Source organism: Leptodactylus fuscus, chromosome 5 (assembly GCF_031893055.1).
Source record: "Leptodactylus fuscus isolate aLepFus1 chromosome 5, aLepFus1.hap2, whole genome shotgun sequence".
Lineage (NCBI taxonomy): Eukaryota > Metazoa > Chordata > Amphibia > Anura > Leptodactylidae > Leptodactylus > Leptodactylus fuscus.
The window spans coordinates 82,195,421-82,213,979 of record NC_134269.1 but is presented as its reverse complement, the minus strand read 5'-3'; the positions used below and the strand labels follow the sequence as shown (position 1 = coordinate 82,213,979).

The following is an 18,559-nucleotide window of genomic DNA, read 5'->3' as shown; positions in this document are numbered from 1 at the left end:
GCCCGGTGTACCTCGTCTCCCCGTCTAACATTCCTGGCAGGGACACGAGAAGAACACCCCCCTCCTCCTCCTCCTCTACCGCCTCCTCCTCCGCCACCGCCTCCTCCTCCGCCACCGCCTCCTCCTCCGCTGTTAGATTGACCCCAGCTACGAGTTGGAAACGTTGCAGCACTGGCGTTGGTAGACGTCAGCAGGCTGTGCTGAAGCTGATCAGCTTGGGGGACAGACAGCACACTGCCTCCGAGGTGAGGGATGCCCTCCTCGATGAGACGGCAATATGGTTTGAGCCGCTGCACCTGGGCCCAGGCATGGTCGTTTGTGATAACGGCCGGAACCTGGTAGCAGCTCTGGAGCTTGCCGGACTCCAACATGTTCCATGCCTGGCCCACGTCTTCAACCTAGTGGTGCAACGTTTCCTAAAGAGCTACCCCAATGTTCCAGAGCTACTGGTGAAAGTGCGGCGCATGTGCGCCCACTTTCGCAAGTCGACAGTAGCCGCTGCTAGCTTAAAATCTCTCCAGCAACGCCTGCATGTGCCACAACACCGGCTTTTGTGCGACGTCCCCACACGCTGGAACTCAACGTTTCAGATGTTGAATAGAGTGGTTGAGCAGCAGAGACCTTTGATGGAATACCAGCTACAAAACCCTAGGGTGCCACAAAGTCAGCTGCCTCAGTTTCACATCCATGAGTGGCCATGGATGAGAGACCTTTGTGACATCCTACGGGTCTTTGAGGAGTCCACAAGGAGGGTGAGCTCTGAGGATGCGATGGTGAGCCTTACAATCCCGCTCTTGTGTGTTCTGAGAGAATCCCTGATTGACATCAGGGATAACTCAGATCACACAGAGGAGTTAGGGATAGCATCCGATCCGTCACAGCTGGAGAGTAGGTCCACACATCTGTCCGCTTCACTGCGTTTAATGGAGGAGGAGGAGGAGGAAGAAGAGTTGTCCGATGATGTGATGGTGATACAGGAGGCTTCCGGGCAACTTCGAATCGTCCCATTGTTGCAGCGCGGATGGGTAGACATGGAGGATGAGGAGGAAATGGAGATTGAACTTTCCGGTGGGGCCAGAGGAGTCATGCCAACTAACACTGTGGCAGACATGGCTGAGTTCATGTTGGGGTGCTTTACAACCGACAAGCGTATTGTCAAAATCATGGAGGACAACCAGTACTGGATCTTTGCTATCCTTGACCCCCGGTATAAAAACAACATCTCGTCTTTTATTCCGGTAGAGGGGAGGGCCAATCGCATCAATGCTTGCCACAGGCAATTGGTGCAGAATATGATGGAGATGTTTCCAGCATGTGACGTTGGCGGCAGGGAGGGCAGTTCCTCCAGTAGGCAACCAAGTTCTCACCGGTCCACACAAACGAGGGGCACACTGTCTAAGGTCTGGGACACCTTGATGGCACCCCCTCGCCAAAGTGCCGCCACGGAGGGTCCTAGTGTCACCAGGCGTGAGAAGTATAGGCGTATGTTGCGGGAATACCTTTCCGACCACAGCCCTGTCCTCTCCGACCCCTCTGCGCCCTACACGTATTGGGTGTCGAAGTTGGACCTGTGGCTTGAACTTGCCCTATATGCCTTGGAGGTGCTGTCCTGTCCTGCCGCCAGCGTCCTATCTGAGAGGGTGTTCAGTGCAGCCGGTGGCATCATCACTGACAAGCGCACCCGTCTGTCAGCTGAGAGTGCCGACCGGCTCACTTTGATAAAAATGAACCACCACTGGATAGAGCCTTCATTTTTGTGCCCACCTGTGTAAAGCACCCCAACATGAAACTCCATGTCTGTACTCAACCTCTCCAATTCCTCCGCATCCTCATACTCATCCACCATAAGCGTTGCACAATTCTGCTAATACTAGGCTCCCTCCAACATGATTTCCCCCAACTCTGCTGGTTAGAGGCTCCCTCCACCCTGATTTCCACCAACTCTGCTGGTTAGAGGCTCCCTCCACCCTGCTTTCCCACAACTCTGCTGGTTAGAGGCTCCCTCCACCATGAATTTGCCCAAACTGGGCTGTTTAGAGGCTCCCTCCACCATGAATTGGTCCAAACTGGGTTTTTTAGAGGCTCCCTCCACCATGAATTGGTCCAAACTGGGTTTTTTAGAGGCTCCCTCCACCATGAATTTGCCCAAACTGGGCTGTTTAGAGGCTCCCTCCACCATGAATTTGCCCAAACTGGGCTGGTTAGAGGCTCCCTCCACCATGAATTGGTCCAAACTGGGTTTTTTAGAGGCTCCCTCCACCATGAATTTGCCCAAACTGGGCTGTTTAGAGGCTCCCTCCACCATGAATTGGTCCAAACTGGGCTGTTTAGAGGCTCCCTCCACCATTAATTGGTCCAAACTGGGCTGGTTAGAGGCTCCCTCCACCATGAATTTGCCCAAACTGGGCTGTTTAGAGGCTCCCTCCACCATGAATTGGTCCAAACTTGGCTGTTTAGAGGCTCCCTCCACCATTAATTGGTCCAAACTGGGCTGGTTAGAGGCTCCCTCCACCATGAATTGGTCCAAACTGGGTTTTTTAGAGGCTCCCTCCACCATGAATTGGTCCAAACTGGGGTTTTTAGAGGCTCCCTCCACCATGAATTGGTCCAAACTGGGCTGTTTAGCGGCTCCCTCCACCATTAATTGGTCCAAACTGGGCTGGTTAGAGGCTCCCTCCACCATGAATTTGCCCAAACTGGGCTGTTTAGAGGCTCCCTCCACCATGAATTTGCCCAAACTGGGCTGGTTAGAGGCTCCCTCCACCATGAATTGGTCCAAACTGGGGTTTTTAGAGGCTCCCTCCACCATGAATTGGTCCAAACTTGGCTGGTTAGAGGCTCCCTCCACCATGAATTGGTCCAAACTGGGTTTTTTAGAGGCTCCCTCCACCATGAATTTGCCCAAACTGGGCTGTTTAGAGGCTCCCTCCACCATGAATTGGTCCAAACTGGGCTGGTTAGAGGCTCCCTCCACCATGAATTTCCCAAAACTTGGCTGTTTAGAGGCTCCCTCCACCATTAATTGGTCCAAACTGGGCTGGTTAGAGGCTCCCTCCACCATGAATTTGCCCAAACTGGGCTGTTTAGAGGCTCCCTCCACCATGAATTTGCCCAAACTGGGCTGTTTAGAGGCTCCCTCCACCATGAATTGGTCCAAACTGGGTTTTTTAGAGGCTCCCTCCACCATGAATTGGTCCAAACTGGGCTGTTTAGAGGCTCCCTCCACCATGAATTTGCCCAAACTGGGCTGTTTAGCGGCTCCCTCCACCATTAATTGGTCCAAACTGGGCTGGTTAGAGGCTCCCTCCACCATGAATTTGCCCAAACTGGGCTGTTTAGAGGCTCCCTCCACCATGAATTTGCCCAAACTGGGCTGGTTAGAGGCTCCCTCCACCATGAATTGGTCCAAACTGGGGTTTTTAGAGGCTCCCTCCACCATGAATTGGTCCAAACTTGGCTGTTTAGAGGCTCCCTCCACCATGAATTGGTCCAAACTGGGGTGGTTAGAGGCTCCCTCCACCATTAATTGGTCCAAACTGGGCTGGTTAGAGGCTCCCTCCACCATTAATTGGTCCAAACTGGGCTGGTTAGAGGCTCCCTCCACCATGAATTTGCCCAAACTGGGCTGTTTAGAGGCTCCCTCCACCATGAATTTGCCCAAACTGGGCTGGTTAGAGGCTCCCTCCACCATGAATTGGTCCAAACTGGGGTTTTTAGAGGCTCCCTCCACCATGAATTTCCCAAAACTTGGCTGTTTAGAGGCTCCCTCCACCATTAATTGGTCCAAACTGGGCTGGTTAGAGGCTCCCTCCACCATGAATTTGCCCAAACTGGGCTGTTTAGAGGCTCCCTCCACCATGAATTTGCCCAAACTGGGCTGTTTAGAGGCTCCCTCCACCATGAATTGGTCCAAACTGGGTTTTTTAGAGGCTCCCTCCACCATGAATTGGTCCAAACTGGGCTGTTTAGAGGCTCCCTCCACCATGAATTTGCCCAAACTGGGCTGTTTAGCGGCTCCCTCCACCATTAATTGGTCCAAACTGGGCTGGTTAGAGGCTCCCTCCACCATGAATTGGTCCAAACTGGGGTTTTTAGAGGCTCCCTCCACCATGAATTGGTCCAAACTTGGCTGTTTAGAGGCTCCCTCCACCATGAATTGGTCCAAACTGGGGTGGTTAGAGGCTCCCTCCACCATTAATTGGTCCAAACTGGGCTGGTTTGAGGCTCCCTCCACCATTAATTGGTCCAAACTGGGCTGGTTAGAGGCTCCCTCCACCATTAATTGGTCCAAACTGGGCTGGTTAGAGGCTCCCTCCACCATGAATTTGCCCAAACTGGGCTGTTTAGAGGCTCCCTCCACCATGAATTGGTCCAAACTGGGTTTTTTAGAGGCTCCCTCCACCATTAATTGGTCCAAACTGGGCTGGTTAGAGGCTCCCTCCACCATGAATTTGCCCAAACTGGGCTGTTTAGAGGCTCCCTCCACCATGAATTGGTCCAAACTGGGGTTTTTAGAGGCTCCCTCCACCATGAATTGGTCCAAACTTGGCTGTTTAGAGGCTCCCTCCACCATGAATTGGTCCAAACTGGGGTGGTTAGAGGCTCCCTCCACCATTAATTGGTCCAAACTGGGCTGGTTAGAGGCTCCCTCCACCATTAATTGGTCCAAACTGGGCTGGTTAGAGGCTCCCTCCACCATGAATTGGTCCAAACTGGGGTTTTTAGAGGCTCCCTCCACCATGAATTGGTCCAAACTTGGCTGTTTAGAGGCTCCCTCCACCATTAATTGGTCCAAACTGGGCTGGTTAGAGGCTCCCTCCACCATTAATTGGTCCAAACTGGGCTGGTTAGAGGCTCCCTCCACCATTAATTGGTCCAAACTGGGCTGGTTAGAGGCTCCCTCCACCATTAATTGGTCCAAACTGGGCTGGTTAGAGGCTCCCTCCACCATGAATTTGCCCAAACTGGGCTGTTTAGAGGCTCCCTCCACCATGAATTGGTCCAAACTGGGTTTTTTAGAGGCTCCCTCCACCATTAATTGGTCCAAACTGGGCTGGTTAGAGGCTCCCTCCACCATGAATTTGCCCAAACTGGGCTGTTTAGAGGCTCCCTCCACCATGAATTTGCCCAAACTGGGCTGGTTAGAGGCTCCCTCCACCATGAATTGGTCCAAACTGGGGTTTTTAGAGGCTCCCTCCACCATGAATTGGTCCAAACTTGGCTGTTTAGAGGCTCCCTCCACCATGAATTGGTCCAAACTGGGGTGGTTAGAGGCTCCCTCCACCATTAATTGGTCCAAACTGGGCTGGTTAGAGGCTCCCTCCACCATTAATTGGTCCAAACTGGGCTGGTTAGAGGCTCCCTCCACCATGAATTGGTCCAAACTGGGGTTTTTAGAGGCTCCCTCCACCATGAATTGGTCCAAACTTGGCTGTTTAGAGGCTCCCTCCACCATTAATTGGTCCAAACTGGGCTGGTTAGAGGCTCCCTCCACCATTAATTGGTCCAAACTGGGCTGGTTAGAGGCTCCCTCCACCATTAATTGGTCCAAACTGGGCTGGTTAGAGGCTCCCTCCACCATGAATTGGTCCAAACTGGGGTTTTTAGAGGCTCCCTCCACCATGAATTGGTCCAAACTTGGCTGTTTAGAGGCTCCCTCCACCATTAATTGGTCCAAACTGGGCTGGTTAGAGGCTCCCTCCACCATTAATTGGTCCAAACTGGGCTGGTTAGAGGCTCCCTCCACCATTAATTGGTCCAAACTGGGCTGGTTAGAGGCTCCCTCCACCATGAATTTGCCCAAACTGGGCTGGTTAGAGGCTCCCTCCACCATGAATTGGTCCAAACTGGGGTTTTTAGAGGCTCCCTCCACCATGAATTTGCCCAAACTGGGGTGTTTAGAGGCTCCCTCCACCATGAATTTGCCCAAACTCTGCTGGTTAGAGGCTCAATCCACCCTGATTTTCAAAACAAATGTTGGTGCCAACCTCAACTTACTACAAGGGCCAAATTCACTGCTGGTGACAAGCTCTCCTCACTGCAAGTGCCAAATACACGTTTCAAGGTGTTTTCCTACTGTCAGAGAGGTGGTATTGAGTGTGTAAAGTGTGTAGTTGTTAGGCTGTGATGTTGGGGTAATAGAGGGTCTTTGGTGTGTTAGATGCCCCCAAACATGCTTCCTCTGCTGTCCCAGTGTCATTCCAGAGGTGTTGGCATCATTTCCTGGGGTGTCATAGTGGACTTGGTGACCCTCCAGACACGGATTTGGGTTTCCCCCTTAACGAGTATCTGTTCCCCATAGACTATAATGGGGTTCGAAACCCGTTCGAACACACGAACATTGAGCGGCTGTTCGAATCGAATTTCGAACCTCGAACATTTTAGTGTTCGCTCATCTCTATTAGTTAGCACTATTTAGCACTAGAGGGCAGCAGAGGTGTATAAATATAAGACACTGGAAAAGTACTATTGGAGCTGAAACCATTGTATCTTGAGACCATAACTCTATGAAAACCTAGTAAGTAGTTCCATAGACCCCAAAAATATGAAAAAAAAAATAAGATTAATGTGGTTGTCCAATTTTAGACCAATATTAACTTCTTCCTGCCGGTAACGTTTCGATTTTTATTTTTTGACTCCCCACCTTCCAACCCATAACTTTTTTATTTTTCCATTGTCAAAGCCATATTAGGGCTTAATGTTTGCAGGACAAATTGTTTTTCATGATGCTACCATTTATTATTCTGCACAGTGTACTGGGAAGCTGAATAAAAAATGTGAATGGGGTGAATTTGATGAAAAAGAGAATTTGTGCGACTTCCTTAGGGCTTCATTTTTACAGTGCAGCCAAAATGACATCCAGTGTTCCTGGATCTCCTATATTATGGTCATGTGGGCTTTTCTCAGTTAGTTGTTTGTTATTGCACTCCAGGCAGTATAGCAGAACACTATCAGTAATGGATAGGGGAGAGAGCAGATTCCTTCTTATCATATATGCTCACTGCCTGAGAGGGAAATATAATCTGTGCTGCAGTTACAATAGGCCTATGAGCAGCAAAAAAACTGGTAGGACATCATGTATGAAGGCTTATAGTCATAGAACAGACTTCATTGCTGTAGCCAGGTAGTCTGACAGGAAGAAAGGCTTCTCTTGCCAGTAATGCCTTTTTCCATCATCTCCCGAAATTTGTCTTGAGACCGGGAGCACATTTAATAAGAAGAAGAAACTTTTAATTGATGCACCCAGTAGTCAGCCAGGCAATATGATGCACACCTGGCTACAGCTAATGCTGTGATCCTCAGCAGCCAACATGCCGCTTTTATAAGCCTTAAAGGGGTATTCCCACGTCGCATACTCACCAGTCTTCACTGCTGTAAAATCTTCTTTCTTCCTGGTTTCTTGCGTCATTTGGTGGGTGGGGTTTCATATGCAAGCTGCCATTTGGCTCCGCCCCAAAATTAGTGTGTAGCTCCGCCCACCGCATAGCGTGATCCTATAGGGCGGCTGAAGGTCCTCAAACAACACTATATGCACAATATTGGACTATGAAGTACAGGCAGGAGCAACTCCATTCTGTGTTACATACAGAGACTGCCTGTCTCTGCCACAATGAACACAATTGAATTAGCTAGCCTGGTAACTGGGAGAACAGAAGACGAGTTCAGAAATGCAAGCAGCTCCTCTCCCCTATCTGAGAGCAGAAAGCTAGGTCACATGGTGCAGACACAGGAATAGCTAGAAACAGGCTCGCTACCATGCACTTAGCCCCTCCTCCCTGAGAGCAGGCAGCTACATCACTTGACTTTTGAGCAGCTAAGTCAAGGGCTGTGTCAACAATGAATTGAATAAAGTAAGATAATGGACAAACAAAGCAGTTTTGCTGAAGCAGTGTATTTAGGGAAAAGTCTTACATCCACATTAACAAGCAGTATAGATAGGATCCTTGTGATGGGACAACCCCTTTAAGACATGTCATCATTACTCTAAAGCAGACCTGGGCAAAGTCCGGCCCCCGGGCCATATCCGGCCCTCTGACTTATTCAGTCCGGCCGGCACAGCTTTGGCTAGGGAGGCGTGTCTAGGGGGCGTGTCTTAGTGCCGGCCGAAGATGGAGATGGAGCATGTCATAAAGTACTGAGAGATGTAAGGTGAGCTGCAGGGGGGAGAGAGAGAGTGTGTCTGTCTATATGTGTGTGTGTCTATATATGTGTGCCTGTCTATGTGTCTGTCCTTATGTGTGCCTGTCTATATGTGTGTCTATGTGTCTGTCCTTATGTGTGCCTGTCTATCTGTGTGCCTGTCTATCTGTGTGTCTATGTGTCTGTCTATATGTGTGCCTGTCTATATATGTGCCTGTCTATGTGCCTGTCTATGTGTGTGCCTGTCTATATGTGTGCCTGTCTATATGTGTGCCTGTCTATATGTGTGTCTATGTGTCTGTCTATATATGTGTGAGTGTGTCTATATGTGTCTGTCTATCTGTGTGTGTGTCTTAGCAACCTAGGGGCAGAGATGGAAGGGGAATGTTATACTAGGGCAGAGATGGCAGATGGAGGGGGGGGACATGAAACTGGGGGAGAGATGGAGGGGGGGGACATGAAATGGGGAAAATAAAGGGGGATATGAAACTGAGGGAGAAATGGAGGGGGGGACATGAAACTGGGGGTAGATGAAGAGGGCACTTAGACAGGGGGGACATTAAACCGTGGAGGTAGGTGGAGGGGGACCCGTCTGCCTCTAGTTGCCCCCAGTTTAATGTCACCCTCCAGCTACCTCTACGGTTTAATGTCTGCTTCCAGCTTCCCGATTTTAATATCCCCCTCTAGTTGCCCTCAGTTTCATGTCCCGCTCCAGCTGTCAATTTATTGCCCACCTCCAACTACCCCCACTGTTTAATGTCCCCCTCCAGCTGCCCCAGTTTCATGTCCCCTCTAGTTTCCCCCAGTTTATACTGAGGCACCAGGTGAGAGACTTAATACTGTGGGGCAGTTGGAGGGGACATTATAATGTGGGGACATATAATGTACGGGTGACTGTAGGAGGATTATACTGTGTGGGGGGGCATGGAAAGATGATTGGGAATGGGCGGAGTCAACACAGAAGTGGGTGGAGCTAAATTTGCCATGGCGCGGCCCTCTAGCATAGTTTCAATTTCTTATACGGCCCCATGGGAAAATTAATTGCCCACCCCTGCTCTAAAGCCTTGTGCATTTATATGGGGCCATCCTTTGCTTTTTCCTCTATTAAGGAGCCTGCACACAGAGTTATGCTCTGCTCATTCTGAACGTAAAACTCGTTCAGAATGAGTGCGTAAAAACCAGATCCCATTGATTTCTATGGGTGTCGGCATATGCACGTATCACATTGAAAGCAATAGGGGAAAAAGCCTCCCATTGATTTCAATGGGTAGCGCACGTATGCCGACACCCATGGAAATCAATGGGATCTGGTTTTTACGTGCTCATTCTGAACGATTTTTACGTTCAGAATGAGTGAAGCGTAACTCTGTGTGCAGGCTCCCTAATAGTAGTTATATGCTAGAGGGAACTCATGCTAGAACTGATTCCATCATTTTCTATAGGATTGTTTCTGCCATCCAGTGCCTCAGCTTTAACAACAGACATTTTTCTGCAGCATTTTTTCTGTCTGGCTATGTCCAGCTATAGATACTGAACTAGTGCACAAAGTAGGAAAAAAAAGTCATCAATTTTGTCTGGATCAAGTATTAAACAACTAACTGTATACAAATGATATATTTTAACACAAGTTAATATATGCAGTCAACAAGGGACTAACAAACGTGGAAAGTGTGTGCCAAGGTAGGGTAACCAAGAGAAAGGTTGACTACTACAAGAATCAAAAATATAACACAATTTTGACCCAGGTTACCTTTTTTTGGTTTCTGTGTAGTATCTGTCAGGATTCTCTATCCGGCTACTGCACCTTTAACGTTACCATGCCAGCCTGGGAAGCTTTTGCAGTTTCAGAGGCTAGTTAGCAGCTGAGGAGACCTATATAAGACCCCACCCTCCTGACACAAGCTCTGACTAATTTAGCTTGCTTCCTAGATTGGCTCTCCATCTTGTCTGTGTATACTTGTTTACTTACTGACCTCTGACTTTCTACCTGGATTCCCTATTTGCCTCCCTGATTCTGCTTAGATGTGCCCATTTGGATTTGTAACCCTTGATTTGTTTCCCGGATACTGTTTTCATTTCCTGATTTTTTTACACAATATTTTCTCTTGGTTTTGACCTTTGCTTGTGCAACTTCTCTTGTCTCTACTTCACTGTGTAAGGCTGCCTTCACATGGGGTAACGCCGGGCTTGTAAAAATCCTCATTCACAGCCGTACACGCGAGCGCTGCGGAAGGCTCCCGAACACTTCCCATTCACTTCAATGGGAGCGCTCATAAAGCCAGAAGTCGGAAAGCTGTCAGACCGCGTCCGGCTGTGAGCGCCGGTGAGCGTTTTATGCTCTCTGCCGCTTAAACGTTTTTCTTAAACCGGACACAGAGTACTGCATGTCTGTGTCCGGTTTAAAAAAAAATGGTTTCATGGCGGAGAGCATAAAACGCTCACCGGCTTTCACGGCCAGACATCTTTCAAATCCATTTTAAATGAATGGGTATGAAAGAGTCCTGCAGGTTTCCGTCTCCTGCTCAGTTTTGTGCAGGAAACGGAAACCTGCAGAACGGAGACCGGGTGCAGATGTGAACGAGCCCTTATCTGTCCTCTAGGGGATGGACAGCGTTTGCTATCAGCATAAAAAGGTGTCAGTATACAATCAGTATGTGCATCAGTCTGTTTTAAAGTCTCAAACTGAATTAAAACGGACGGATGGCATACTGATGTGTGAACCAAGCCTACGTTTTAGTGGATTTTGTGTTTGGTTTCTGCAGCTGTGCATTTATTATCGGTATATCTTTCTGATGGTGGAAACTTCAGATTCCCACATTCGTGCATAAGTCCAATTGACCTCGTGATGAGCTCTGGATAAGATGTCTGGGGATCTGCCTTGGCTCACAGAGGTGTGCTAGTTTTAAATAGTTGTCTCTACTGCTCACAGTTATCAGACAATCTCCTGCTATTGCTTTTATTGTGGCCTTGCATAATACCATAACAGTATAATTTGTATTACATTTTAGTTCCAGCAACTTTACTGTTATTCTAAATTGTGTAATATAATAAATATAACATATGATCAGTAGGTGTATCCAAACTGTTGTATAAACATAATTTACCAGCAAAACTATTCTGTTTCTCATCTACAAGGACAAAGAGGTATCTGTGTCCTATTCAATATAAATCCTAAGTTTCTGAAATAAGCAGAGGGAAATACAAGTATGTCAGTACCTCCAGAAACAATGTTGGATGCAAGCCAGATAAGGCAATCTAATTCATCATGTTGGTTTGGACCACATCCTTGCATTTGATCAGTAAATGTACCCCTTGAAGTGATGTAGAGCCAAGCAAAATATAGGACGTTGGAGTATTTTCAAACATTGACCAATGACAGGTCTTAACCTGCAACAGGCAAATACATCAACAGGATCAAAATCCAGGAAAGAACCATGTAGGGTCAGCCTTACTCATGACATCTGTGGGAAGCAATGGGAATAGTAATAGGAAATGCTTCAGCTTAAACTGTTCCACAAAAACAAAGCTACTATGTAAGACGGAAAATGAAATACCTCCTGCACACAAGTAGGTCTGAAGTGGAGTTTCACATAAATGTTCTATTGTTAGCACAGGTGAATGTGTGTCTCTGAAATAAGATTAAAAGTAAGAACCAAGGGAACAATAAATCTAGAAATCGATTAAGACCCCACGTACTGAAACGCAGCTAAAACATACTGCAGAAAAATTACTCTGTGGTCTAGCCCAGGACTGTTTTAACACATTGGTGGGCCCAGTGCAAAGGTTTCATAAGTGACCCCCCCCCCCCCCTGCAATCACCACCACTTAGAAATGCCTGACCTGCACAAATTATAATGCCACCTCAATGGCCCCCGCATAGTATAATGCCCCTTAGTGGCGCTCACACAGTTCTCCCTAGTGGCCCATATAATATAATGTGTCTCAGTGGTTCAGTAACCTCCCAACTTTCAAAGGACAGAAAAAGGGACAGGATGTGCCATGCGCTGGGCACAATGTGGCAAGTTTAACCACATCCACTTCACACATTCATTTATTTTTGTGCTTCCACACAATATAGTGCCCCTAAAGTCACCCTAACATATGTCCCCACACCATAATGTCCCATCCAGTTTCCCTGACAACACAATGTCCCTAACATCTGTCCCCACAGCATGTTGCGTCTGTATGCTGAAGAATGCCAGAACGTTGTACAACGGTTAGGGTGCATTCACACTGAGTAAACGCTAGCTTATTTTGTAGAGTAAAATTACACTTGTAAATTTTGCTATCCCATTGACTTCAATGATATTTTTTTACAAGTGTAAAAATACGCCTGTAAAAAATACGCCTGTAAAAAATACGCCTGTAAAAATACGCCTGTAAAATGTCATTGAAGTCAATGGGATAGCAAAATTTACAAGTGTAATTTTACTCTACAAAATAAGCTAGCGTTTACTCAGTGTGAATGCACCCTAATATTGGAAAAAGTGGGACAGGAGCTTTATAAATATTGCCCTGTTCCACTTTTACTTTACTGAACTGTATAATTCTCAAAGTGTTAACATCACACAACTGGCATAAATATGTTGTCAATTCTGACTGCCTTCCTTCACACAGTACATGATAACGCTGACTATCTTCAATCACTCCTAGGGGGAGCTCTGTACATATATTTACCCATTCCATTTTAGCATATACAATGAATTTATGCAGGTTCAATTGAATTTCAGGCAGGGGCAACTGTGGCGTAAATGACGTGTTTTGTCCACGGTGGAAATGCTGCGGAAATAATTACCGCATTCCATAGTCACAGCAAAGTGGATTACATTCTAGCAAATCCCATGCCCACTTTGCTGTAAAATACTTACAGCGGTTTCCCTATAGGTATAATTCCCTCAGTATGTGAGAGCCCGGGACGGTGTGTCTGACACTGTGATCTGTAGTACGGAGGCACCACAAGGTACAGTTCTTGCTACATTTCTCTTCACACTGTACACTGCTGACTTTAGGCACAACTCATCCAGCTGTTACTTACAGAAGTACTCCGATGACTCTGCTATAGTAGGCCTTAACACTGATGATGACGATAGGGAATACAGAGACTTAAACCGGGATTTTGTTGAATGGTGCCAGCAGAACCACCTCAGGATTAATGCTGGGAAGACCAAGGAGATGGTGGTGGACTTTAGTAAACGGAGAGGTGCTCTGACCCCGGTGGAGATCCAAGGGACATGTATTGAGATAGTCAGGACCTATAAGTATCTGGGTGTGCTCCTCAATAATAAACTAGACTGGGGTGATCACCTGGAGGCGCTGCACAGAAAGGGTCACAGCAGACCCTGCTCAGGAGGCTGAGGGCCTTCCGAATCCAGGGGACACTTCTTAGGGCCTTCTTCAACTCTGTGGTTGCTTCAGCCATCTTTTTCGATGTGGCCTGCTGGGGGAGCAGTATATCAACCAGGGATAGAAATAGACTTGACAGGCTGATCAGAAGGCCCAGCTCTGTCCTGGGGAGCCCCCTGGACCCAGTACAGGTGGTGGGTGACAGAAGGATACTGTCTGTGGTGAGCTCCATGCCGGAGAATAACTCCCATCCCATGTATGGGACCTTGATGGGACTTGGCAGCACTGTAAGCGACCGTCTGCTTCACCCCAAGTGTGAGAAGGAGCGCTATCGAAAGTCCTTCCTTCCAACTGCGACCAGGCTATATAATCTACATCAGACCAAGCGAAGATCACTCTGTACAGAAAACTAATGATTATGACTATGAAGTCTTCCTTCTTTATCTTCTGTTCCTTAGCTGCTATGGACTCCTAGTATATCTTCTCTTCTCAGCTTATGTGTGTCTGCTTCCGTAATATATTACTGTGTATTATCCTGTACCTGTATTACTATGCTGCTGTAACATGCTGAAATTTCCCCACTGTGGGACCATTAAAGGATTATCTTATCTTATCTTATCTTATTGAAGCAGAATTCTGCAGAGGGAACCTCTGCGAACTTTCTGTGAAAAGCGATGAAGGAAAAACCATGAAGCATTGCTGCCGCAGTTTTTCCCGCATTGCTTTTTTGCTGTAGGACACTACTTGGGGTCTTAGCCCAAAGGGATTTTCCCATCAAAGCAAGTTATCCCCTATCCATTTGGATAGGAGATAACTTGTAAATTGGTGGGGTATGACCACTCATACACCCACGGAGCAAAATGGAGGACTTTTGTTTTCCATACTGAATATAGAGGTAGTCACCACCACTCCATTTAGAACACGACTAGCACACTGACCAAGCAAATGTCTGCACATACGGAGCTTTATGTTGCAGAAAATCTTAACATGACTTTTCAACATAATAAGGTCGTGTTACTAATGTACTGTTCAACATAATAAAGTAAGGTTCATTTGGATTGTGACATGCTGGTGGATTTTTTTTTCCTTATTTTTTTTTTGGCTGGATAAAATTAGCACTATAGCTCTTTTTTGTTAGCTGCTTCTTCTGTTTGGATTTTAGAGCTAAATCTATGTATATACATATATAGATTTATCTATCTAGATATATACACTTATTGTTTATTTATATATATAGCATGATTAATTCAATGGTGCTGTACATTTGAGGGTTTACATACAACACACAAAATATACAAAACAAATACAATACTAACAGTAACCAACTGGCACAGTGGGATAGAGGGCACTGTCCGCAAGGGCTTACAATCTATGACGGAAGAGGGATAGAGTCAGAAGGTTAGGGTAGAAGCTGTACAGATGGTGGTGTGGTGACAGTAGTGTTATTGGGGATTGTAGGCCTTCCTGAATAGGTGAGTCTCCAGGGCCTTCAGGAAGCTTGTAATTGTCTTATATGTCTTGGTAAGGAGTTCCAGAGCATGGGGTATGCACGGGAGAAATCTTGAAGACGGTTGTGTGAAGAGTGGATTAGAGCGGAGTAGGAGGTCTTTGGAGAATCTGAGGTTACATGTAGGCAGGTAGCGGGAGATTAGGTCAGAGATATATGAAGGGGACAGGTTGTAGATGGCTTTGTATGTTAGCATTTTGAACTCTATTCGCTGGGCAATGGGTAATCATTGAAGGGATTGGCAGTGGGGAAGAATGGGGGTAGAGGTGTACTGGTAGGGGTGAGAGTATTTGGTGGAAGGCCATGGAGAAGGGTATTGCAGTAATCTAAGCGAAAGATTATGAGGGCATGGACTAGCATGCTAGTAGTTTCAGTAGTAAGGAAGGTAGCGGATTTGATGAATGTTCTTGAGTTAGAAGCAACGGGAGGTTTTGAGGATTTAAATGTGGGGCTTGAAGGATAGGTCAGAGTCCAAGGATATCCCAAGGCAGCAGACCCATGGGACTGGGATAAGTGTCTTTCCATTAACTTTTATAGATGCGTCAGGTAGAAGTGCCATGCGAGGTGAAGTGAAGATGATGAATAGAGATGAGCAAACACTATTCGAAACGGCCGTTTGGAATAGCATGCACCCATAGGAATGAATGGAAGCGGACACTTAACCCCCTGTGTGCCGGCTGCATCCATTCATTCCTATGGGTGCGTGCTATTCGAAACGGGAGTTTCGACTAGTATTCGCTCATCTCTAATGATGAACATTCTGTAACTCTGGACAACTATATAGATATACACACAGATTTAAATATATATACAGTGTATATATATATATATATATATATATATATATATATATATATATATTTTCCCCACTTCTTATATATAGGCATAGGGAGAACAGAGGCAGCTGTAAACATTGATGATAACATTATATATATAGTATTGTATATGGTATCAATGTGAGTAAAAGTTTGCGGCAGCCTCTCTTCTCCCTGCTCACAGTGTAGCTGGATTTCACATGCAGAGTGCACCTAAAGACTACACTTCCCAGCAGCCTTTGCTCCCCGGCTCTCCAGCTCTCCAGTGCTATTCCCTGAGGTGCCGGTGACGTTCTGTCAGGCAGCCGCTGATTGGCTGAGGTGCAGCTTTGTTTGCCATTTATGGACAGGGATAGCCCGGACTGGTGCCTGGCTTCTCATTGTAAATCGCATGACTGAAGGGGAAAAAAAAAAAAACAGAAAAAAAACCCCAGCTCATACACACGGCTGCCGCAGCTGTAACCTCAGCATCCACTAGGGAAGAGGCAGCAGCAGAGCAGACACAGCTCCTTCTTCCAGGAACTGCCAGTGACGGCTCGTCTACAGCACACACTACAGTCTGCCTGGCTGCATGGAGACGGTCCCTGCCGCCGTCCTGTACCTTGTGTAGGAGCGCTTCATGCCTGCTAGACTCGGGATACATAGCCAGAAGATAGCCCTGTAACCAGCCGTGTCCTCCAGCACTCAGCCTGCACAATGGTAAGTGGATGGAGCCCGTGCTGCTCTCCTTACACTGTAGTATATGCATTATTATACAGTGTGCTGTACATTGTACTCTCTATATAGGACCTATCTATGAGGATTAGACGGGATCTACTTGTTATAGCATCTTCTAACCTGTCAGTATTGGCGGAGATCCTACATAACTGGCAGTACTGTAAGCCCTGCAATAGTAACTAACACAAGTGCATCATAACTCCCCAGAAGTAATAACAATGTGTACTAACCTATTGTATCACTATACCCCAATGCCAAACAAAAGAGAGCCAAAGTGTCCCTGTACAGCTTTCCATGGAGGGCTGGTGATGGATCAGGAGCTGAGGAGCCACTCTCATGGACCAGATATAGGAACAGTACAATGAACAAACCTTTGCCCTGGGTTGGGGAAAGCCTAGCCATGGCACTAACCATCAGACTGGTAAAGTGGCACGTATAAGAAGCAACCACTGTGCCTCCTATAAAACAGCCTGTCATACTGATCCCATGATATAGAACCTATCTTCAGGACTAGGTGTACATTTTATTCCTGTAGTTACCTGCTTTATATGATGCATGGTGTCATTACACTACTGTACTCAGTGCTTACAGGTGTAGATAATGTCCTACTTTACTATCTCAATGAGTGTTTGCTTCTGGTAAATCTTTAACTTTGCCCCTTGAAGGAAGCATTGGGCTTGAGGGATTTGTTGCTCCTGGCTGTAGGTTTGATCATTTCCCCGCTGAATGAATTTGCAGATGGTACCAAATTTAACGCAGGAGGAATTAATAAGAAGTGGAAATGCGTGTGATCACCTGTAGGACAAAGTGTACTCAGCTCCTAGAGAGCGGCCCTGTGTATTCCTTGGCAGTCACTAGGGTAACAGACTCCATAGGGACACTCACATGTATGTGACTTGAGGGTTCTATTACTTCATCCTTAAAGAGAAATGAACTGTGCTGACAGAAACACCTTTATGTTCAATGTTAAGCATCATAACTGGAGACGTGTTCGGTGGATGAGAGATCTATACCTCACACTCTTGTAGAGATCATGTCACACACATCAATGCAGTTATCTAATGAAGGCAACATTCTGTCCTTATGTCCTATAGAGGTTTATAGGGAAAGTCCCCTACTCAGGACCACCGATAAGAGCCAGAACAGAGGATGGCTTCTGCTATGGTGGACCTGGTCCACATACTGTAGACTGCCATTTATATGTTGCTGAAAGGATAAGGTCTGGTTAGAAGTGGTACCAACTGCTCGCCAAGGGTTTGTGGAACTGAACCAGCAGCATTTAGATCAGTACTACACTAGCTTCCCTACAAAGAGGGGTTGCCTTTATGAGACATAGAAAAAGAGTAGCTGAAAACACATACATTTACATCCTCAAAAAGGGGTGCAAGTAGCACCGAAGTTATCACAATGGAGCTTGTGCCATTTTCAGGTTGGATACATTTCCTCCTGCTACTTCATGGCTGAGATAAACATGCCATAATATACATACGTCTTTATAGAGGACCTGTTGCCTTTCCTGACAAGTCTGTTTTACAAAATGGTATTCCGTGTGAAGTAAAAATTCTGCAGCATCAGGACTCTACTTTGTGCTGCCCCTTGTTATTTCTCCTAGAAATTTTATGAATAAATTGACAACTGGGCGTAACTGGTTTGGGATGTGTTCTACATAGTCTGACCCAGTTGTCAATATAATCATACATTTTTAGACGGAATAATAGAGGAATAGCCCAATGTACAGTTGTGTGTTGTCTTTGTTATCCAAAGATATTCTAGAATTTTCACATTAAGTGGGGGTGTCACCAGAAACCAGTGTGTCAACCCAGCCCCGCAGATAGAATTAAGGTCACCTGGATCAACCAGTGTCCTAACTTTGTGAATTGGTGCCTCCATTACTGAGAGATAGCTATTTTTGTATATATGAAAATGAACTCGTTGGAGTAATGAAAGCATTGTGCTTACCTCTTTGGAGCACCAGCAATGGAGGCACCGATTCTCAAGGGGAAAACACAGCTTGATTCTAGTGACCCAATCTGTGGGG

General features: G+C 46.5%; 1 protein-coding gene across 1 annotated transcript in view; it reads left to right on the top strand.

The window, feature by feature from the left end:
* The first annotated feature begins 16,159 nt into the window (after positions 1-16,159).
* The window catches only part of MYO1E (myosin IE), a 127,635-nt gene continuing 125,235 nt past the window's right edge, over positions 16,160-18,559 (top strand). The window contains exon 1 of the mRNA XM_075273495.1: positions 16,160-16,503. Within this exon, the coding sequence (XP_075129596.1) occupies positions 16,501-16,503 (3 nt within the window). The 5' untranslated portion in view covers positions 16,160-16,500. The remainder of the gene's footprint in view (positions 16,504-18,559) is intronic.